Source organism: Phyllobates terribilis, unplaced genomic scaffold, assembly GCF_046119375.1.
Source record: "Phyllobates terribilis strain yellow unplaced genomic scaffold, ASM4611937v1 Scaffold_3__8_contigs__length_932513732, whole genome shotgun sequence".
Classification (NCBI taxonomy): Eukaryota; Metazoa; Chordata; class Amphibia; order Anura; family Dendrobatidae; genus Phyllobates; species Phyllobates terribilis.
The window spans coordinates 815,109,289-815,134,297 of NW_027362763.1; the positions used below are offsets into that span (position 1 = coordinate 815,109,289).

A 25,009-nucleotide genomic window follows, 5' to 3' on the forward strand; every position below is an offset into this window, starting at 1 on the left:
CCCTGGCGCTCGAGTCCGGCACATCGCGGATCGGGTTGACAGGTTACTGGGTGGGGCTGGCGAAGACCCAGCGGTCATGGTCCACATTGGCACCAATGACAAAGTGAGTGGTAGATGGAGGGTCCTTAAAAATGATTTCAGGGATCTAGGTAGGAAGCTTAGGGCAAGGACCTCCAAGGTAGTTTTCTCAGAAATACTACCAATCCCGCGAGCCACACAGGAGCGCCAACGGGAGGTTAGGGAGGTGAATAAGTGGCTAAAGAGTTGGTGCAAGGCAGAAGGGTTTGGGTTCATGGAGAACTGGGCCGACTTCGCTGTCGGCTACAGGCTCTACCGTAGGGACGGGCTGCACCTCAATGGGGAGGGTGCAGCGGTGCTGGGGAAGAAGATGGCTAATAGGTTGGAGGAGTTTTTAAACTAGAGACGGGGGGGGGGGGGAACCAAGGAAATAGGTGGGATGTGAGGCAAGCAAGGGGGAAGGGGAGAAGTGAATATAATGAGGGTGGAGAGGGGGGTGGGGATAGTACAGTTAGATCGTTAGAGAAGAATAGGATGCTAAATAACCCCAAAGTTTTATCTTGCATGCTGACCAACGCAAGAAGCCTGACCAATAAGGCGGATGAGCTGCGGGCGCTTATATCGGAGGAGAGGTATGACATCGTAGGTATAACAGAGACTTGGCTAGACGATAGCTACGACTGGGCGGTAAATTTAACAGATTATAGTTTATTTAGAAGGGACCGGAAACAGGGGAAGGGCGGAGGAGTCTGCTTATATGTAAGGTCACGTCTAAAGCCCAGACTAAGGGAAGATATAGGAGAGGGAGAAAAGGGGGTCGAGTCCATGTGGGTAGAGATAGAGGGGGCAAAAAATAATAATAAAATATTACTGGGGGTCTGCTATAAGCCACCTAATATAACAGAGGAGAATGAGAAACTGCTATTAGGACAAATAGACAAAGTAGCAAAACATAATGAGGTGATTGTAATGGGGGACTTCAACTACCCGGATATTGACTGGGAAACAGAAACCTGTAGATCGCAGAAAGGAAAAAGGTTCTTGACAAATATCAAGGATAATTATCTCTCCCAACTAGTGCAGGAACCAACGAGAGGGAAGGCAGTGTTGGACTTAATATTGACTAATAGGCCTGATAGAATAACTGAGGTACAGATAGGGGGGCACCTAGGTAATAGCGATCATAATATTATCAATTTCAAAATGCCCTTCAGTAGGGTTATCAATAAGGGAACAACAAACACTAAACTTTAGGAGGGCGAAGTTTGATCAGCTGAAAGAAAACCTTCAACTTATAGACTGGGACAAAGTTCTTAATCAAGGAAATACGAATAGTAAATGGGAAACCTTCAAAAGAATTCTGAATACTCAGTGCGAGAGGTATATACCGTATGGGAATAAAAGGGCCAGAAATAAGAGGAAACCAATATGGTTGAATAAGAACGTAAAAGGGGCGTTAAATAGCAAAAAAGAGGCATTCAAGAGATTAAAACAGGAAAACAGTAAGGAGGCACTAATGTGTTACAAGGAAAAAACGAGAACCTGTAAAAAACAAATAAAAACAGCGAAGGAGGAAACAGAGAGACGTATTGCTAGGGAAAGTAGATCAAATCCCAAACTGTTCTTTACGTATATAAATAGTAAAAGGATTAAATCGAATAATATTGGACCGATAAAAAGTGATGAAGGCAAAATCATAGAGAAAGATGAGGATAAAGCTAATCTATTAAATAAATTTTTTTCGTCAACTTTCACAAAGGAAAAAGAACTAACAGGCGAAATGAGAAGTGACAAACTTAATCCTCCACTAAGTATGACAAATCTAACCCAAGCTGGGGTACAGAAACGCCTCAGTAACATTAAAATAAACAAATCACCAGGACCTGATGGCATACACCCACGGGTACTAAGGGAACTAAGTAATGTGATAGACAGACCGTTAAATCTTATATTTAAGGACTCTGTTGAGACTGGGTCTGTACCACTTGATTGGCGACAGGCGAATGTAGTGCCAATATTCAAAAAGGGAGCGAAAAGTGATGCCGGAAACTATCGGCCGGTGAGTCTGACGTCCGTTGTGGGCAAAATTTTTGAAGGCTTTATTAATGAGGCAATCATGGAGCATCTTGATGCTAATAATCTATTAACCCCGAACCAACATGGATTCATGAGGAATCGCTCCTGCCAAACAAACCTGATTGACTTCTACGAGGAGGTTAGCTCTCGAGTAGATCAGGGAGAACCAGTGGATGTCGTGTATCTCGACTTCTCAAAAGCGTTCGATAGCGTGCCACATAATAGGTTGGTATACAAAATGAGAATGATGGGGCTGGGGGAAAATGTCTGCAAGTGGGTAGCTAACTGGCTAAAGAATAGAAGGCAGAGGGTGGCTATAAATGGAATATACTCAGATTGGGTAAGCGTCACTAGTGGGGTACCACAGGGGTCTGTACTAGGCCCAATGTTATTTAATATCTTTATTAATGACATAGTCAACGGGATAAATAGTAAAATATCAATATTTGCAGATGATACAAAGTTATGTAAAACAATTAATACAAAAGAGGACAGTGCAGACCTACAGAGGGATTTGAATAAGCTGGGTAGGTGGAGCATTAAATGGCAAATGAGGTTTAACGAGGAGAAATGTAAGGTCATACATATGGGAAGGAAAAATGGAAGTCACCAGTACTCACTGAATGGGAAACCATTGGGGAATTCAGAGATGGAGAAGGACTTGGGCATCTTGATTGATAGCAAACTAAATTGGAGTGCCCAAAGTCAGGCCGCCGCTGTAAGGGCAAACAGGGTAATGGGATGTATCAGAAGAGGTATAGCTGCAAAGGATGAGAACATTGTTCTTCCACTGTACAAAGCACTGGTCAGACCACACTTGGAATACTGTGCTCAGTTATGGGCCCCAATATATAGAAAGGATATAAATGAGCTTGAAAAGGTACAAAGGAGGGCAACAAAATTAATAAGGGGAATGGAGGGACTGCAATACCCAGAGAGGTTGGCAAAACTAGGACTATTCAGCCTGGAAAAGAGAAGGTTGAGGGGGGACATAATAAATGTGTACAAATATGTTAGGGGACAGTATAGAGACCTTGCCCGGGATTTGTTCAAAAGGAGGGATATTACGGTAACAAGAGGGCATTCACTAAGACTGGAAGAGAAAAGGTTTCAGCACCAGCATAGGAAGGGGTTCTTTACGGTAAGAGCAGTGAGAATATGGAATTCACTGAGTGAGGAGACGGTAATGTCGGATTCACTAAACCAGTTCAAGCGGGGACTGGATGCTTTTCTAGATACCAGGCAGATTTCTGCATATACTTAAAAATAGAATAAAATAGTAGGTTGATACAGGGATTTATTCTGACTGCTGGTTTCAGAGTCGGGAGGGAATTTTTCCTCAGGTGAAGATTGGCTAAGTCATTTGGGGTTTTTGCCCTCCTCTGGATCAACTTTAGCAATTACAGAACTAACAGGTCGAACTTGATGGACGCAAGTCTTTATTCGGCTTTACTAACTATGTAACTATGTAAATGTTAATTTATGAGCTTGTGATGGGGAGAGGGATAGGGGGACAGAAGCTCAGTTACGTTCACTTGTATAATACATTGGTGAAATGAGCTGCAATGCCAGGCACAGCGGCTACAAAATGTATGTGGACAATGAAGGCAACATGGCAGTTGCGAGTGAATGAAGGGTGCAATGAGTTATACCCCCAATAATCTAATATTGATGGCCTATCTTAAGAATAATATAGTTTAGAAAACCCATTTACGTGAAAGCATTAAGAGAAGGCATTTTGCTGACTGCTTGTGTTCAGCTACAGTAGAAGCATTGTTGTTACCATGGACAATCACTGTGAACTAAGTGACTGCGGCTGCATTACCATGGTTTTCCAATAAGTGTGCCTGCTCATCAGCTAACTTATCAGTTCAATAAGTTTCTCTAGGAAGTCTGCCCAGCACCATAGGTCTACCCCTGCTATGATGACATAAGCTGGCAAAACCCGAGAACCAGAGAACAAGGGAACAATGCAAGAATTCAACACCCTTAGAATAAATATAGATGACACTAGCTACATATGATGTCTGATGACAACACCTTACAATCTGCAAAACAACAGTCAAGTGCCTAGAATTAAATGTACTTAGAAGGTTTGTCTAAGACTTCGATATCGATCACCTATCCTTGGGATGCGTCATCATCATCAGATCGATGGCGATACGACATTAGGCACTACCAAGGATCGACTATTTTGCAGGTCTTGAGGCTGATGGAAGTAAATAGGGTACAGAGTCGGGAAACCACAGCTCTGTACACATTATATTAGCTGTTCTTGAGTACTGTAGATTAGCTCTCTTTGAAGCGAACTGGTCCTCATCAGTTCCCAACAGAAAATATCACTATCTTGAATATTGTGACCATGCGAATATATTTAGAAAAGACATTTAAAAGAATACCTTAAATTTACAAATGTATTACTAAAACAAGTTGTCATCTAAATTCACACAGTTTCCTCAACTACACTACAGTTTACTGGATCGGGCTGTTGAGATAACTTAAAGCACCCCTCCAGCATTTTGTTTATAGCAGTGCTGGAGTGGTGCCGCTAATCTAAGCTCCCTGCACTTGGTCTCATACTTACCAGCTGCCGTCTCCATCTTGTATCTGCACTGCTTTGGTCAGTCTTCTGCAGGTTGTGGCCTGCCAGACTGCTCCAGTGTTTGCTGAGCGAGCCGGAATTCACTATAAATCTATGAGAGCCAGAATGAGGCCCTCACGGACTCATATTGAGAGCTTGCGACTGTTACCTCTGACTTCCAGCAAGTCAAAAGTTGGGGTCACAAGATAGCGGTGTAATGACTGGTGCTGGTAAGTGGAAGATGGTGGCTGGTAAGTGTAAACTAGGGCCAGGGAACTTAGATTAGTAGCACCACTCCAGCGCTGAAATAAAATTAAAAAAACGCTGCAGTGGTGCTTTAATGCTACAAATATAATGATGTCTTTTACACAAAAATGGCAAAACTGGTACTGAATTCTCCTCTTTAAAGACAAAAAAAAAACAAAGAAAACAAAAAGCGTTCTCCTTTTATCAAAAAGGTACAAAGGCACAAAATATCAAAGCTTGACACCAGTCTTTTTACCTTTCAAAAAAATTATGCGTTGAAAAGAATTTATCATGCTTTCCATCATCAATGCACATCCCATGTGGTAGTGCGCCCACATAACGCAAAATAAAGGGACACTTTCAAAGTTTGCCCAATTTTTCGCACTGACTGACCTTCATTTCTTAAAGTAATGATGGCCACTCGTTTTTCTTTACTTAGCTGCTTTTTTCTTGCCATAATACAAATTCTAACAGTCTATTCAGTAGGACTATCAGCTGTGTATCCACCAGACTTCTGCACAACACAACTGATGGTCCCAACCCCATTTATAAGGCATGAAAACCCACTATTAAACCTGACAGGGCACACCTGTGAAGTGAAAACCATTTCCGGTGACTACCTCTTGAAGCTCATCAAGAGAATGCCAAGAGTGTGCAAAGCAGTCATCAAAGCAAAAGGTGGCTACTTTGAAGAACCTAGAATATAAGACATATTTTCAGTTGTTTCACACTTTTTTGTTAAGTATATAATTCCACATGTGGTAATTCATAGTTTTGATGCCTTCAGTGTGAATGTACAATTTTCATAGTCAGGAAAATACAGAAAAATCTTTAAATGAGAAGGTGTGTCCAAACTTTTGGTCTGTAGTGTGTATAAAGTATTTATATTTATATACAGTATATGTACTAGAGGAATAATAGCGGAAGAGGATAACACAGAAATTTGGGCTGTAATTGGAGAATTTCTACACTTAGAGGGTCTTTTAATGCTGACAAATACAATACTTAATTAAAACACGAGTAATTAAAATACGGCCAACCATGTGGAAAATCATGATGAATAAGATGAGGGTTTGGCATTGAAAATCGCACAGTGAATGGGACTGAAGACAATTATGATTATTAAAAGTGACAGAGGTGCATGACTTTTTCCTTTAAGTCATTCCTACCAAAGCTTAAAGTAATAGATGAGAATCTGTCTATAGATCAAAGACGTAAGGAAAACATTATAGGATAATAAGACTGTAATTGTACTAAGACACCGTTTCTTGAGAATGGTAAAATATGACGCCTTAGTCTTATGACCGAGCACAGAAAATCCCTAGGCAGCAGATTATCCGGGATAAATAGCTGCTGAGAACATGTTTAGTATTTTAACCTCAAAAGTAATAGATCACAGGAGAGTGAGCCAAAGTATCTATTGTGGAGGGTGTGTTGGAGAAGAAATGTGGCTGGTCCTTTTGTAATAGTACTTCTAGGAAAAATCAACATTATTATTATGATAATTATTTCACCATGTGTCAAGAAAATCCATATAGGAGTACTCTATTATGTGGATGCTGGGGAAAAAAGAGCAAAATAGTATATGCTGTATAACACGTAAATGCATCCATTATAGATGTAATGTAAATATTTAATCATTATAGCGGGCCTCATTCATCAAAAATGTCTGAAAGAAAAATAAATCTGTGTTCCCCAAAGTAACCAATCAGAGATTAGCTTTAATTTTTTAAACTTCACTGGTAAAATTAAAGCTGTTCTGTGATTGGTTGTTATGGACAATAAGAATAGCTTTTTTATATAGACACTTTTGATAAATCTGTCCTGCTTATTGGAAATAATTTAACTACTGTAATACTGTGGGCATCTGGTACTGCACAGTAGGGCACCTGTTAAAAATTTGCTGTTTCATAGTTATGAATGTAACACAACTAATATGTACATTCTTGATCCATGACTATGAAATGTGGAAAAAATACTTAAAGGGAATCTGCCAGTAGTATCAACTCTCCTTAGCTGTCAATATGGGCACACAGGTCAAAGGAAGCTGATTAAAATGATACCTTGATATCTGATCTGAAGTCTTATTCCAGAGGAATCCACGTTTTCTTATGTATAAAATCTGTTAAAATCTATGGGCTGGACATAATCTCCTGAAGAATCTGGTAACATCCCCTTGCATTTAAAATAATCTCTGGAGGCAGATTCTCTGGAAGATCTGTGTCCTGCCCATAGATCTTAACAGCTCATTTGCATGTATGAAAACTGCAGCTTTCTCTGGAACAAGACATCGGATCGCAGATATCAAAGTATCATTTTATTAAACTTTTTTATAACCTGCATGTCCATCCAGATGGCTTAGGGGAGAGTGAACCCTCTTTGGAATTTATATTTGTTTTTCAGTAGATGATATGGTACAATGAATAGTGTCACTCAAAACTACAACTTGTCCCACAAAAAACAAGCTCTCATATAGCTATATAAATGGAAAAATAAAAAAAAATCATGACTCTTGGAAAAAGAGGAGGAAAAAACAAAACAGCAAAATCAAAAACATCGGCTGTTCCAGAAGGGAAAATCTTTAAAGGGGTTGTCCGGTCCAAATCAATAAGTCTGCAGTTACTCTATGTGATTATGAATCTCACCAGCGCAGACACTGTGCACTATGGGGATTCACCGGTTTCTGAGCTGGGACCGGAGGGAATGTATGAGTTATACATACTCCCAGCAACGCGACTAGTGACGCGGCCGTCCAGTAAGCGTGGCCAACTGGAGGGTGTGGCCTCACTCCATACAAGCGTATGGAGCCATTATGTGCCCACTGAACGGGCTCCGCCCAGGAGTATGTATAACACATAATCTATAATCCCCGGTCCCGGCTCAGAAACCAGCGAATCCTCGCAGAGCACAGGGCATAAGCTTGGGGGATTAATAAGTCTGCAGTCACACAGAGTATAGGGGAAATTGATCCAACTCACCAGACATCTAATATGAAAAAAAATTCCAAAGTTTAATTAATCCAAAGTTAAAATCAGAAAATCCATTCTTATAGGTACAAAAATGTGGACAATCCAAAATCCATACATGGGATGAGGGGAAACATGGGACAAAGTGCTAATTACCAGACGCGTTTCGAACAAAACTTGTTCTTAAACTTGGTATAAATCTCTGCTGGGAATTAGGGAGAAACCCTATATACCCAGTTCATTAAAAGAATTAACCAATAGGTGTGCGGTGCAAAAGAAAATCCAAAAAAGGACAATAGAAGAAGCTTACACATATGTAAAAACAACACTTATAAAAACAAAATGGAATGACTTACCATAAGAAAATTATAATCTCTCTTCTCAAACTGAGACCCGAGGGGTCTCTAGTATTTAATGCATAAATTTAAGAACAAGTGTTGTCCGAAACGCGTCTGGTAATTAGCACTATGTCCCATGTTTCCCCTCATCCCACATATGGATTTTAAATTGTCCACATTTTTGTACCTATAAGGATGGATTTTCAGATTTTTTTAATATTGGATGTCTGGTGATCGGTCACACAGAGTGACTGCAGACTTATCGGTTTGGACCGGACAATCCCTTTAATTAGGTAAGCAGTATGGCTGATTTTTTAATGTGGCCCCAACCAAAATTGGAATAAAAATATTATATGAGCTTTTATATAAAAATGGATTGTTGCTACACTATATGTTTAACATTAAGATTGAGATTTGATAGGTTATTGTTTGCCAGGCATATTAGATAATTGGTAGTCTTCATTTATATAAAATAAAATAAATATGAGTCTTCCATTAATCACAGTTACTATCGAAGCCTGAAGCTTTTTGTGGACTAGTCGGAACTATTCCAAATGATCCCAACATTAATGATGAAACGTTAGAGGCAAATTAATTATTTTGCATGTACTCACAGCCATATACTGCAATCTATCCACGCGGATTAGTTATTGCAGCTAATTTATTTTATTAGGCAGGCATATGGACATATTGCTATCTAATTAAAGAGAATAGAAGTAACTGTAGGTAGAACAATACATACCAATCTCTATAAAATCACTCGCAGCATGAAACACTCACTGGTGGTGGAAAATGATTTAACACACCTGGTTTTCTATGGCTTTTCTATTCTTGGGGTCATTAACAATAGAGAGTTGTAGCTCTGCCATCTTCTTCATTTTGCTGTCCATATCAACCTTTTGCATAATACTTCTAGTTTGACTCTTCAGCAGTCTGATGGTGTCTTCTTTTCCATGCTTCTTGGCAAAAAGTGAGGCACAGGCAGAGTGAATTGCTGTCACCCAATTTTCGAGATCTGTTTGGCTAGTGGCCTACAGGATGAATAAAAAAACAAATGGATAGATCTTAAAGGGAACCTGTCACCAGTTTTTAAGTCTCTCAACAAATGCTAACACCTTTATCTGCTCCTGTACTGCATTTCACAAGCGTGTATACGGTCTCCTGACTCCCCATGTATAACACCAAAAATACCATTTGAATTGCTTTCGCGTTGTATTTAAATGAGAATGGTCCAGTCTGATGGGCGTCATCACTCAGTCTGTGCCTCCTCTCTGCTCCTAATTGCCATCCTTCAGCTCTGATTGATGTGAATCAGGTGTCCTACGTCATCCATATGGCGCAATGAAATCTTGCACCAGCACAGTGGCCCGCGCAGAAGCATTTTGCTCTGCCCTACAGCAATTACAGTTTACGGGATCAAGTAAGTAAAAATTAGCATGTGCATATGCATTCACCCTTTTTGCGATGAAGTCCCTAAAAATTTATGGTGCAAGAAATTACCTTCATAAGTCACATGCTTAAAGGGGTATTCCAATCTCCAAGATACTATCCCAATATGTAGTAGGTGTAACAATAATATTAGTTAATACCTCCAATTAGAAATGTAGTATAGTTTTTCTCATTCACTATGTCTCTTTCTTCGTGCAGTCATTGCAGGACCTTAGGTATCCATGGTTACGTCCACTGATAAAGTAGACGCAAAGTTAGTTGCTAGTGGTCGTAACCATGGATACCTAAGGTCCTGCAATGGCTGCACATGAGGAAAGAGACACAGAATCAAAAAAAAGTACACTACATTTCTAATTGGCGGTATTTGCTATTAATATTATTATTACCATTATATTACACCTACTACATATTGGGATAGGATGTTGGAGATGGCAATACCCCTTTAATGGAAGGAAGTCCACCTGTGTGCAATCTAAGTGTCACATTGTCAGTCAGTGTATACACACCTGTTCTGAGAGGCCACAGAGGCTGCAACACCATTAAGCAAGAGGCACCACTAACCAAGCAACACCATGAAGAAGATCTTCATACAAGTTAGGGAAAAATCTGCTGGGATGTACAATCTCTGATGATCCCCTGGAACCCCATCAAATCCATTATCATCAAATGGAAAGAACATGGTACCACAACAAACCTGCCAAGAGAGGGCTGTCCACCAAAACTCTCATCTCGGGCAAGGAGAGCATTAATCAGAGAGGCAGCACAGAGACCAAAGATAACCCTGAAGGAGCTGCAGAGTTCCCAAGCAGAGACTGGAGTATCTGTCCATATGACCACAATAAGCTGTACACTCCATAGAGGTGGTTTTTATGGAAGAGTGGGCAGAAAAAAAGCCTTTACTTACAGACAAAAAATGTAAGGCTCATTTTGAATTTTCCAAAAGACATGTGGGAGACTCCCAAAATGTATGATGGAAGGTGCTGTGGTCAGGTGAGACAGACCAAAATTTAACTTTTTGGCCAACAAGGTAAATGCTATGTCTGGCACCAAACCAACACAACTCATCACCCCAAGAACCCCATCTACAGGGACAGAGAAAATGGTCCAAGTTGAGGGGAAGATGGATTGTGCGAAATACAGAGATATTCCTGAGCAAAAATTATTTAATTCTGTCAGTGATTTGAAACTGGAACGGAGGTTTACCGTCCAACAAGACAATGATCCATAGCATACTGCTAACTCAACACTTGAGTGGTTTAAGAGGAAACATGCAAATGTTTTGGCGTGGCCTAGTCAAAGCCCAGACCTTAATCCAACTGAGAATCTGTGGTCAGACTTGAAGATTGCGGTTCACCAGATGAAACCATCTAACTTGAAGGAGCAGTTTTGCCTTGAGGACTGGGCAAAAATACCAGTAGCAAGATGTGAAAAGCTCAGAGACTTATCCAAAGCGACTTGCAGCTGTAATTGTCATAAAAGGAGGCTGTACAAAGTACTGACTTTAGTGGGGTGAAAAGTTATGTACACTGAAGTTTTCACTTATTTTGTCCTATTTGTTGTTTGCTTCACAATAAAAAGAAAACCATATTTTCACAGTTGTAGTTGCACGTTCCTTACATGAACTGATGCAAACCCTTAAAAAAAACAGTGAAATTCCAGGTTGTGATGTAGCAAAACACAAAAAAAATGCCAAGGGGATTAATACTTTTGCAAGCCACTGTAGGGGCAGGGAGGAAGCACAGATGCCACAGCAATGATGCCCATTGGTCTGGACGATACTCATTTAAATACAGCAGGGAAACAATTCAAATTGTATTTTGGGAAATATATGGGAGGAGTCAGGATCAATATACATGTTGTTATAATGCAGTACAGGAGCAGATAAAGATGGTGGCATTTGTTGAGAGACTCAAAAACTGGTGACAGGTTCCGTTTAAGTCAATGACAATAAAGGTCATGATGAAAGTAACAAACAAAATAAAATAAACATGGATTAAATGTTATATTCTATGTCTGTAGGACATGTAAAGGTTTTATCCAGTGAAAACAAGCTATCATCTACCCACATCATACGTGATAACCTGTTGATTGGTGGGGGTCAAATTTTTGGGAGCCGAACCGATAATTAGAATGGAGCGGCAATGCACCAGCTTGACCTGCAGTTCATTCATTCCACATGGCCCTGCAAAGCACTGCGCTCAGCTTTCTCTGGGGCCTGAATTGGGGTTAGAAATTCCCTGTTCTGCCAATCAGAGGGGTTCCCAGTGGTCGGATTTCCATAAATCAATAAGTTATCACCTACCTCATGGAACCTGTTTTCATCTGACAATGCTGTAAGCTTACTGTATGCTACTTTTTAAAGAGATTTCCTCTAGTTATAAACAAAAAACCTGACATATAAGGGTGTAAACAGGGGTGAAACATTAAACATAACTTTGGAACAGGTTCATACCACATCATGTTAAAAACATTTCATGACATATAAGCTGACATACTAATGGACTTCAACAGCTGATCATAAGCATAGTTTTGGCCAGTATACAAATGTAACACACAAGAAAGATATCACAATGTAGAGAGTTCAATCTTTAAGCCCCTGCACGCATTAGACTAATGTTAAACCTGCTGATAATGATTGGCTCAGCCGGCAGTCTAATATATAGCCAGTCTAATGGAGCACAACACTTTAAGCACCACTCCAATGTTATTTTTTATTTCACTGGTGAACTGGTGCCACTAATGTAAGGTCCTTCACCTTAGTAATATACTTACTAGCTGCCATCTTCTACTCCTCTCGGAGCCACTCTGGTCCTAATTCTCGATCTTATGACTGTAGCTCCTGCTTGACTGGAATTCAGAGCTAATGGTCACAAGCTCTCAGCGTAAGGCTCCTTTCACATTGCGTTCTTGCCCAGGTTCACTGATCCTGCCTACTATGTCTGTGTGTCTACCTCCAGTAGGCGTACATGCCCGAAAATGATGCACGTCAGAGAATACGTTGACTGTGTCAGCACCATTATAGTCTATGGCCCCATCAATGCATATGTCCAAATCCAGTTTTGCTGGAGAGTTTGAACAAAAGTCCTCATGGGACCACTGAACATGGGCAAGAACACAATGGGAAAGGAGCCTATGTATATGAGAGCCTCGTTCTGGCTCTGATACTTACACTGAGAAGTGATATCCGGACTGCCCAGAAAATACTGGAGCGATTCAGCAGATCACAACCTGCAGAAGATGACTGTAGCAGTGCCAAGAGCAGAAGAAGACGGCGACTGGTAAGTATATTACTAGGGGCACGGAACTTACATTAGTGACACCACTCCAGTGATGAAATAAGAAAAAATAAAAGAAAACACTGGAATGGTGCTTTAACACAACAAAAGCCTTTATATTTGTATAGTTAGGTATAAAAGCTATGCTTTTCTGCATCAGGATATTTTTCTGCGTCGTGATAGCTTTTCATTTAAGGAAAGGCTGTATTGTCATTATACAGTCTCCTCAACTGCAGTAACTGATTGCAGTTTTCAAAACATGTATGCACTAGCAGACATATGCAAGTGATAAGCACTCCTATAGTTTCAAATGGTCCAATAAGCAAAGCCTAAATTTTCTGAGATAATCTAATATACTATTTACACATCCAGAAGATTACACTGTTGGGATCTAAGATCTGAGATCCACAAGAATGCCCAGATCAAGAATTTCACAGCAACTTTAAATCATAGTTTTCTGTTAAATTCTATTACCGTAAAGTGGTGACTGCACATGCATGACCACGTGGAAGGCAGTGAGTCAGATCTCATCCACTGATCTAACCATCTGGAATGTCTAGTTTACATGACAAAAATTCCAAAATTTGGAAATCCCTTATAATTTGATATATTTTTCTTCCAGAAAATAAGTTATGTATAAATTGCCAGAACCACATAGAACAATAAGTTCCAAACTATATAACATACATTACACCATGTAAACTTTTTAGACATGTCCAACCTGAAATAGGTAAACATCTCCAAAGGAATTGCTGAGACAGAAGACATTTTCCTTCTTCGGGTGCTCAGGAACTGACTGCACAATGCTGTCTTCAGCAAACAGAGCATATCTCGGTGAAGTACTCTGTTCTGTGGAATTCCCTTCATATGTCTCGTAAAACATCAGAGTGCAACCTTTGATTAGAGAATATGAAATAGTAGGCTAATATTAGAGATAACGAATTTGTCATGTACACAATAGAATGTTATATTGCACAATAATTTGCATGCCTGTTAAAACGCAGACCTTTAAGACTTAATGATAGCAGAAATTGACTAAGAATATTTAAAAATAAAAAGTGCGGGATGTGTTGGAGAAGCAAAAAAATGACAGACATTGAGGATAAAAAGTGTTCTCAGGGAATAGAAAAATAACTAAAAGAAATGTCATTTTAAATAAATGCTAAGATAAGAAACAGCTGCTCACACTGTTGTCCATCCTGTCTTTCTAATCTAATAAAGGAGATACCAGGAGTACTGAGGTAAGAAGTAGCTGCTCACACTGCTGTTCTCCCTGTCTTTCTCATCTAATAATGGAGATACCAGGAGTACTGAGGTAAGAAGTAGCTGCTCACACTGCGGTTCTCCCTGTCATTTTGATTCAATACTGAAGATACCAGGAGTACTGAGGTAAGAAGGGGCTGCTCACTCTGCTGTCCTCCCTGTCTTTCTAATCTAATACTGGAGATACCAGGAGTACTGAGGTAAGAAGTAGCTGCTCACACTGCGGTTCTCCCTGTCATTTTGATTTAATACTGAAGATACCAGGAGTACTGAGGTAAGAAGGGGCTGCTCACTCTGCTGTCCTCCCTGTCTTTCTAATCTAATACTGGAGAAACCAGGAGTACTGAGGTAAGAAGTAGCTGCTCACACTGCGGTTCTCCCTGTCATTTTGATTTAATACTGAAGATACCAGGAGTACTGAGGTAAGAAGTGGCTGCTCACTCTGCTGTCCTCCCTGTCTTTCTCATCTAATACTGGAGATACCAGGAGTACTGAGGTAAGAAGTAGCTGCTCACACTGCGGTTCTCCCTGTCATTTTGATTTAATACTGAAGATACCAGGAGTACTGAGGTAAGAAGGGGCTGCTCACTCTGCTGTCCTCCCTGTCTTTCTAATCTAATACTGGAGAAACCAGGAGTACTGAGGTAAGAAGTAGCTGCTCACACTGCGGTTCTCCCTGTCATTTTGATTTAATACTGAAGATACCAGGAGTACTGAGGTAAGAAGTGGCTGCTCACTCTGCTGTCCTCCCTGTCTTTCTCATCTAATGCTGGAGATACTAGGAGTACAGAGTTAAAAAGTGGCTTCTCACTCTGCTGTCCTCCCTGTCTTTTTCATCTAATACTGGAGATACCAGGAGTACTGAGGTAAGAAGTAGCTGCTCACTTTGCTGTCCTCCCTGTCTTTCTCATCTAATGCTGGAGATACCAAGAGTACTGACGTAAGAAGTGGCTGCTCACTCTGCTGTCCTCCCTGTCTTTCTCATCTAATACTGGAGATACCAGGAGTACTGAGGTAAGAAGTAGCTGCTCACTCTGCTGTCCTCCCTGTTTTTCTAATCTAATACTGAAGATACCAGGAGTACTGAGGTAAGAAGTAGCTGTTCACTTTGCTGTCCTCCCTGTCTTTCTCATCTAATGCTGGAGATACCAAGAGTACTGACGTAAGAAGTGGCTGCTCACTCTGCTGTCCTCCCTGTCTTTCTCATCTAATACTGGAGATACCAGGAGTACTGAGGTAAGAAGTAGCTGCTCACTCTGCTGTCCTCCCTGTTTTTCTAATCTAATACTGAAGATACCAGGAGTACTGAGGTAAGAAGTAGCTGTTCACTTTGCTGTCCTCCCTGTCTTTCTCATCTAATGCTGGAGATACCAAGAGTACTGACGTAAGAAGTGGCTGCTCACTCTGCTGTCCTCCCTGTTTTTCTAATCTAATACTGGAGATACCAAGAGTACTAAGGTAAGAAGTAGCTGCTCACTTTGCTGTCCTCCCTGTCTTTCTCATCTAATGCTGGAGATACCAGGAGTACTGAGGTAAGAAGTAGCTGCTCACTCTGCTGTCCTCCCTGTCATTTTGATTTAATACTGAAGATACCAGGAGTACTGAGGTAAGAAGAGGCCGCTCACAGTTATCCACCCTGTCATTTTGATATAATACTAGGTTCTAAGGTAAAATGCCACTCACACTGCTGTCCAACTTGTCTATATGATCTAATAATGGCGATATCAGGGATGCTAAGGTAAAAGTTTGCCCAAACTGCTGTTCATCATATCTTTCTAATCTAATGCTGGAGATAAGAGGGGTGCAGAGGTAAAAAGAAATTGCCACACTGCTGTTCGCCATGTTTTTTCTGATCTAATACTAGAGAAACCAGGGGTACTGAGGTAAGAAGAGGCCACTCACATTGCTGTCTGCCATGTTTTTTTTATCTAATAGTAGAGAAGCCAGGGGCGCAGATCTAACAAGAAGTTGCCCACACTGTTGACACCATGTCTTTCTGATCTAATGCTTGAAATACCAGGGGTGCTAAGATAAGAAGAGACTGCTCACACTGCTGCCCAACCTGCCTATCTGATCTAATACTAGAGATATCAAGGGTGGTGAAGTAAGAGGAGGAGCTCACACTGCTGTCACCATATCTTTTTGATCTAATACTGAATATGTCAGTGGTGCTGAGGTAAGAAGAGGCTGCTCACACTGCTTTAACATCTTTAATGTCTTAGTTGTATGAATATGTGATTAAAGTGAGCATGTAAATTCCTTCTGTTTTACGAAGTCCTTGGTGTATGCTAAATTTTCTACCCTAATTCTGAACATTTTTGTTCTACAAGATCACATATTTAGTTTGAATGACTCACAGTCAACCCTTTAACATTTTTGTAATTCACTTACATTACAAAAGTGCCTCCAGGGCTGTCATCGGGATGTGATGTTGACCCATCTACTGATCTAAGAGGCTCTGAATACCTGCCCACTAGATGGGACATCATTATTGATGTGCCTTTTTGAGGTAGATCATTAATATCCTGTGGAGAACAAGTATACATGGACCTAGCATACAGTTGCTGGATCCATATTTGCATCATGGAAAGAAGAAAGAATGGTGGTGTAGTATTCCAAATAACTGTGGGAAAAGTACCATAGTTTGCAGCATGTAGCTTGAGCCTGAGTCTACTGACATGCATCACAAGTTCAGCCCCATTATGACAACAATGACGCACATCAGGGGAGTGGTGATAAGTCATTTTATTTTCCAACTATCATCGTCCCTATGGGCTTCATTTATACACCTGTATAAAAGGGTCTTGAAAAATATGTTTTAATCTGTATGCTTTTATTCTGTCAAAAATATACATAGATTTAAACAAATATTTTAATTCCAGAATCTTTTCACTTTAGCTACTGTCCAGTTAAGCTCAATTCTGACACAACCTAATCATCTAAAAGGTTACTAAACCTGTTTCAGTCCAAGATCATTTTCCCATCATGATTCTATAGCTGCCTACAAATTTCTCACAGTCCTTCATAATAATGATCTATTTTTATGTATTTCATGCAATCTAGGTAATCTCCTCTAATTATACATTCAGTTTCTTTGTCATGGATTATATTTTTAAATTGTCTATTGTGTGTAAAATATCTTTTGCTATTGCACCTGTAGGGAGAGTCCAGCGGGCCCACAGAACACTTACACTTAGCAAAACAATTTATACATTTGATATTGTATGAAATGTTCCATCAATAGTTGAAAAGAAGACTGAAAGAGCTTTATCATAATGATAATGGATCAAATTCTACATGATTTAATATGCATCTGTCATGGACAATACATGTAAGTACAGACATCTGGAAGAGCCACACCTTCGAGGATTACGGGCACCCGAATCTACAGATTAATGACGCTGCACAGTGCTTCAGGTAAATGTAATTATGAGGGCTCCTCTAACTAGACTTATAGTCAAAAAAAATATACAAATGCTTTTTTTGTATATTTAAAAAATATGAATACTTGAAAGGGAATTTGTCACCAGGTTATTGCCACCTAATCGGACAGTAGCATAATGTTTAGACAGAAACTCTGATTCCAGTTATATGTCACTTACTGGGCTACTTCCTGTAGTTTTGATAAATAACTGTTTTATCAGCAGATTATTATTAGAGGACTAGTAAATCTGCTGCCATATAGTCCTCCATATTCGTGAGCTGTGTATAACCCTCCCCCAACCACTGATGAGCAGCTTTCTTCCTATGCAGAGTATACATAGAAAACTGTCAATCAGTGGTGTGGGTGGGATTATCCAGAGCTCAGCATTCAGAGAACTGCTAGATCAGCAGCAGATAAAACCAATTTTATCAAAACTGCAGAAAGCAGCCCAGTAAGTGACACATTGCTGGAATGAGGATCTTTGCCCCTATTCCATGCTGCTCTCAGATGGGAGAGCAAAAACCTGGTGACAGATTCCCTTTAAATAGACCTTGACATTTCTTTTGACACATCAGTTTTAGTAAATACTTGTCTGACCATAAAATGATTTGAGGAAATCTTTCAGAAATCTGCATTGTGCTGCTCGACTGCTTGCTTTCTCCCGGTGGAGAGCATAATTGTATACATTTGTTCCCCGGGACCATTGCCTGCTCTATATGACTCCCTTTGCTGGCTAATTCCTACCTTGTTCACTTAAAGGTGTGGGAGCAGATCTGCAGCCATGGAATGCAGATGGTGACTTGAATCTACAGAAGGTCTCCATGACAACACTGTCACGTTGCAGAGCGGTGTGATCTGTGGGCAGCAGGTTATACAACAGGTGGAGCAGAGTAGATTCAGATCTTTTTTTCTGCATATTATTCTGTATCACTTGAAATGTATTGATCTGAAACTATGCTAATCTCGGACTTAAGAGTCCAGTGGGCGGCGGTACTCAGTGATTGACAGCTCTATATGCACTGTGTGGAAAGGAAAGGTTGTCAATAATTGAATGAGACCCTCACTGGACTTCTAAAACCAAAACCAGCAGAGTTTTAGATAACACAAAGGGCAAATATAGCGAATCTTTTGCCACAAATCTATTTATCAATCTGCTCAGCTCCTCGTGCAATATAAGATGTGTACAATGTGACAGGTTTCTGCCAACAGAAATCCACATTTGTTATCATAATCTCCTACATCATCATTTTAAGCCTTAATCAAGCAACATTGTAAAAATCAGGGTAGCTATAATTTGTTGCCAAGTCATCATGTTGTGGGTCCAGAAAGCAAATAAATTGAGTGTTTTTCATGGATACAACATATTAAAAAGCCAATTTTGCTGCCCAAGTTAGCAAAAAATCTGATTTTGGATTACATTGATGGTAATGAGGCAAATTATCTTGTTTATTTTCTACGCAAACACTAAGATTATATTATAATAATACATTATTTTATCACCATGTGCATGATTAAATGTCATGTGACCCCCAGCCTACAGCTTAAAGGGACGAGAAGGTGGCCACTGATGAGTTTTTTTGCTTGACAGACAAATGAATTTTTTACTGTCTAAATAAGTTGTTAGGTATTGTACTAAATCAAAGACATTCATATCCAAACCCATTGGTCATATACATAAACGTCCATTGGATAGGTGATAACCGGTTAGGAAGAAGGTGCATTTACATTGACAAATTATCAAGAGCTTGTGTTCTTAGGAATGCTCATTTCATGATGATCTTTAAGTGCAAATAGGCTGCTGATCAACCAATGAGTGAAGGAAACTGCTTGTTCGTTAGGTGAAATGATTTAGTTATAAGAGAGTCTATAGAAGAATTCCAATATGGCTCTCTTTGAAGTACACATGTCCTAGTTGCATCTTTATTACCACCTTCAATCTCTTCTAGCACCATCTAAGATCAGATACTACATATCTCTGTTCGAAAAAAATGTTTAGCGACCCCAGTCTCTGCTTTCTTTTTTTCATTTAATTCAGCTTCGTCGTTTAGTTGAGGATTTTTTCTTATTTTTTTCTGCAAATCCCCGTACACGTAGCTGAATGGTATTCATTGAGTCAACTTGATGGAACTTTCAGTCTGTCAAATATAAACCATGCCACAAGGGCATTCTAACATACTCTATATGTATTACATTTTCAGAATTACAGGTAAACAATCGAGAAATTTTGATTTTAAAACCTTTAGTTGGATAATAAATTTCTTTACCTTTTATAATAGGTGAACAGTTCTGACAGGACAGACATGGGAAGGAGCCACAATTACGGGACCCAATGGTTGCTTGCCTAAAAATTCTAGGGGGTTTCAGGTGTGCTTTGACTAGATCGTTAGCCAATGATTTACCTATTTTAGAAATGAATTTAAGGGGGGTAGGGGTTAAAGATCGGAGCACTGACTAACAATCTAGTCAGAGCAGACTTTTTCTGTTTTATGTGCACTTTCAGCCTCTATCTGTGCTTAAAGTGAACATAAATCTTCTTTTCTTTTTTTGGGTGTTGATAGTGGGGAAAGTTGACCATACACTGTCCCATGCTATGTAAAATGTATTGCTGTGCCATTGATTTCGTTGAAACATTAGCTAATATAAAACTGTTTCCAGAGGATTTCAGCTGTATATCTTATATCATCTAAAGTGCTGTGAATATTTGGGAGCTTGACAGAGCTTGTTGGAAGTCTTGAAGCTGGAATGTTATTGACACTATTCATAATACTCTGTGCTCTGGAATAAAAAATCTGTAGTGACACTGATATTCTACCACCACACCCTGTAAAAATTAAAAACAGCTACCGGGCATCATTATTTACCACTAAAATATGTGAACATTTTTATATTAACTGTCCAAAAATAAGATTGCTGTTCCCTATGGAATGCTCTTCCTATGTACAGAACTATGCAATTAAAATCAATAAGGCATGAGATATGGAGAGAATACAGATTTCTTTTTTTTTTTCCACAAACAGACATGGCTATCCTGGCTACAAAAAAACAGGAATACGACTCTATATTACCACTGTATAATATAGTAGATTTGAATATATTTATCTATGTATTTATGTCGCTTACCTTTAAGTGTTACCCAGTACTGTTTCCATTTTCTGCGAGTAACAAGCTCCAGTTTCTTCTCCTTTTGAAGGGTGATAAGGGGTTTGAAAAATAGCCACCCAGCCTTGCGAACAACTCCTTGTTCTTTCTCAAACAGTAGGTCGAGTTGTTCTAGTGAGCTAAGAGAGTCATTACTTGAGTCGTCTGTACCTGTTGATGTTGCCGTTTCCTCCACGTTAGTTTTCTCTAATTCAAGCTCCCTCATAAAATTTTCATAGATATTTTGCCTTACAGCATCGCTGCCAATTACACTAGTTTGTTCATTTCTAGGCTGCGCAAGAGGTCCGGAGCCCCCAGACCACAAAATGCTAGACAGATGTGGAGGAGAGCTTGTTTCTGCAGTAAAGCCATCTATTCCACTGTCAAAACATTCACTTGCTTCTTTACATTTTGGTTCCTGATGAGAAAATAGAAAATAATGTATAAAAGTGATAAAAACAACACTGTAGTCAACAGAAGATATGTGAGAATGAGTGAATTATAGAAAGATTTATGTACTGAAGATACATATCATACATTGACGTTGCTCCATAGTACTCTTACAAACCCAGATGCACAAATATGCTGCAAGATTTTACATCTACTCATTACTTTACTTCAAGTCACGAACGTAGGGAATCTCCATTAGAAAAACCATGTGTTATCCAGCCTGTATATTAGTCTTAAAAAGGACCTTTCATTGGATTTTTAATTGAAGCTGAACAAATTGCAACTGGAACAGTTTTTCTTTCCCTCCTGTGCCCCTCCATCCTAATGTTATGCCCAGGTAATGAAGATGCTAATTTTCCCATCAACTAACTGGCCGTGTACCACAGAATGGTACAATGTGGGCATTTGCTTTTTCTCTTTTGATGCTATTTAATCAAAACATGGCAGCACAGAGAAGTTCTATGGAATACACCCAGTTGAAGGGAAAATTTGCATCTTTATTATCAGAGTGCATACCTGGAATGGAGATACACAGAAGAAAAAGAAATTCTTCCAGAATTAGTGGAGCACAATTGGTGGCAGTACTTGGTTTAAATGATAAAATACAGTGAAAGGAAGGATTTAAAAATCTAAGCATGTTTACAATAAATCTCATGGTATTCACTTTAAAGAAACTTCTAAGCAAATGAACACACCTGCAGCTTTCTTTTCTTCCTTGATAGACTACCAGTCCAGTCACTGATGCGCCTCATTCTACTTTTTAGTGTATCTTTTTTAGATGTATCCTCTGTTAACGGCTTTAATTTTCTGCAGGGTAAGGTATATGAAGAATAATGAGCAGGTCCTCTTTGTTCTGTTCTTGATGTAACATCAATATCTGAGGCAAACGAAACTCGGTTACTTAGGGTATGATGACTACCCCTACCTATGTATTCATCTGAAAGTTGACCTGGGGTTAATCTACCTTGCAAATCTGCACTGTATAGTTCACGGAGTGAAGAAAGAGATGATCTCTGGTTGAAAAGTATACCACTTTCATTTGGGGTAAGTCCTCCATGTACATTAGTGTCTAGGGAACTCCTAGTCAGATATGAACCATCCACGTCATTGATATCTCTATTGTTTCCCCAGGGGCAATCATACCAAGAAGAGTCAGAACTTAGTGAACTTCCTTTGCTTGATCTTAGACCAGAGTCGCTTGCTGACAAACCACGGTTTGTCATATACTCCGTGCCAGAATTTCTTCTAGGGTCATGGCGAGTCACATCCTTCATTTCCATCGCAGGCGAGTACCTGAGTAGTTGAACTGGTCCATCAGATTCTTCAGATGGTACACCATTCCCACTGTTGTGGAATTCAACTCTGAGGCAACCATCCAACTTCCCAAGCGTTTTTATTAATACCTTTGGGCTTTTCCTTTCTTCAGCTTTCAGTGTTGTAGACATGCTATCATGAATTTCATAGCAACTTAAAATATGTCCATTGCATCCTCTGTGGTCTACAGGGGTGTCAACACCAACGTAATGATATCCATTGTCCGGTAAATATGTGTTGTTGTTTGCCTGGCAACAATCACCTGGCAGAGTAGGCCTTTGCTTGTGATGGGCACAACTTTTTGAGGCTTTTAGAACAACATCACCATGTCTTGCAGAATATGGTGGATTACTCTTACACTGAGAGAGACAGGTTCTTGCTAGGGAGCGGGTTTTGTAACTAGTACTGCTGTTTGTTCGCCCCCAACCGGCGGAAGGCCAGTCCTTTTCTTCATCTACGTTAATATTATGAATTTTCAAAGAGCAGCCCTTCTGTTTGCCATCTGACATTGGACTTCCTCCCGGACTTCGTGTCCCCTGAAGACTGTACTGACTTTCCGAGTTCCCCATTTCTCTGTAAAATAAAAAGCAGTTGTATCACATTTAAAAAATGATAATAATGATGAAATAGTAAACAGCTGTTCATTTTTCATGTTGACTTATGTTCTTTATATGTTTAGTCACAAGATTTTTTTGCTAACAGGTCATGACAATTGGTATCACAGTTGAAACAATTCTGTAAATGAAAATACTAAGCTGGTTTTACTCTATATTATAAAGGACTAAATCACACGGGCCAATGACTAATTTGGCCACAAATGTAGTGTGCTCATGCTCAACTTTAAAAAAAAATGATTTGGACAAGATTTTTCTGTCTGTAATTGGCGTCAGCCTGAAAGTCCTGTCCTACACATAGTATCTTTCATTGCTGCAGTTTTCCTTGTGCAAGGTTTGACTTTCACATAGACTATAGTCTCTAGGATATTTCAGTCATGCAAGGTTACTGTACTGAAATTGTAGACGATTTTCATATGGAAAATATATCCACATCCCATATACAGGGTGCAGAAATGCCTAAAAAAATTCAAAGCAAACCAAAAAAGGGACAGGACACATTTTAGTAAATAAGTGTAATGTGTAGGTGCACATATATACTGTGGCCTTTAACAGGCAAATATAACTTGTACTCAGTACATTTGGGGGTGTGCCACCTCCTTGGGCTTTCCACAGGCATGTGTCAAACACAGTCAGGCCCAGGTCTATCTCTGTCCTCGTCCATTTTGAGGCCTGCTAGCACATAGCGAGGTGAGATATGAGAGATAGGGACCATCATGATTGAGTATACCTTGTCGCAATAGGATGGCTTTACGCTTTTTGAATTAAAAAAACTCAACTAAGTACCCTATGTATTTACTTACTGCAGTGTTTCTATGTATTGTTTTTATTCTAGGTTATATGTAAAAATCAAGTACTGTCAATTTATGACAACATGTCAATTTACTTCAAGGATTGGTTGTGGATCAAATTTTCCCAATTGTGTTTAATAGGGCAGTCAAAATCTGCAACAAACCACAAATGTTGCGCATTTTATCACAGTTTCAAATAAAAAAAAAAACGATTACACTACATTTAATTTCTCGGGCACTCCTACAGCAATGCTACCTCAGTACACCTGGCCTCCAGAGATAAGTGTCATCACACCTTGGGTGACAACACATCATTGCTGGTGGCCGGGTGTACGGAGTCTAGCAGGGCAGCAGATCTGCTACATGGGAACTTACCCTACTTGTCACCTGAATATTTTTTTCCTTCAGAGAAAAAATAAACCTTGTTAAGTACACATTATTAACAAAACCAATGCAGTATCCCCGCTTAATAACACTGAAGAAACCTAGACCTAAAAGAAAAGAGGGTGTTTAAGCTGGAGTAAAAATAGAAAATATCCTCATCATTGCTCTGCTTTGCATACCTTCATTCCTTCTAGGCTATAAATTCTCATTTTACAAAAAAATATTTTCATGTTCACATTCGATATTTGTTATCATTTTTAGACCAACCATATTGTCCACTTTTTTATTTCTTCATTGTGATCATTATGGTTACGACTGTCTAATTTATAGCGGTCACATAGTAGGTTATCCTATCATGGCAGTAATACTATGGAAGGATTAGCAGACCTCCGCTTACAATTGCTGTCAGCAGATGTTTTTAATTGCGCAAACCTTTCAGACAAATTAGCTGTCTCTCTATCAATGCACACATTCAGCTAGACCTACTTAATCTTGTACCGTTGAAAGGTTTGAAAAGCCACCACAATGAAATGGAGGTGTCTGTGATGTAAGACCTGCCTTAGGTAGCACTGGAGAATTCTGTACAAGCAGGGAACAAACATCATGTTCAAAAGAGAATTTTTACACTTCAGTTAATTAATAATAAATGTTTATTTCTAGAAGGTCGGGATCGCCATTTATA

General features: G+C 39.5%; 1 protein-coding gene across 4 annotated transcripts in view; it reads right to left on the reverse strand.

The window, feature by feature from the left end:
- Positions 1 to 25,009, reverse strand: part of TIAM2 (TIAM Rac1 associated GEF 2) — a 518,307-nt gene that overhangs the window by 256,706 nt on the left and 236,592 nt on the right. For 3 of the 4 annotated variants that reach the window (XM_073672431.1, XM_073672430.1, XM_073672432.1), the window contains 4 exons: positions 21,920 to 23,111; positions 20,757 to 21,192; positions 13,671 to 13,843; positions 9,032 to 9,256 (listed from right to left, as the gene is read on the reverse strand). In XM_073672431.1, coding sequence (XP_073528532.1) covers positions 9,032 to 9,256; positions 13,671 to 13,843; positions 20,757 to 21,192; positions 21,920 to 23,111 — 2,026 coding nt within the window. The remainder of the gene's footprint in view (positions 1 to 9,031; positions 9,257 to 13,670; positions 13,844 to 20,756; positions 21,193 to 21,919; positions 23,112 to 25,009) is intronic. The other variant, XM_073672433.1, reaches the window with a different exon arrangement.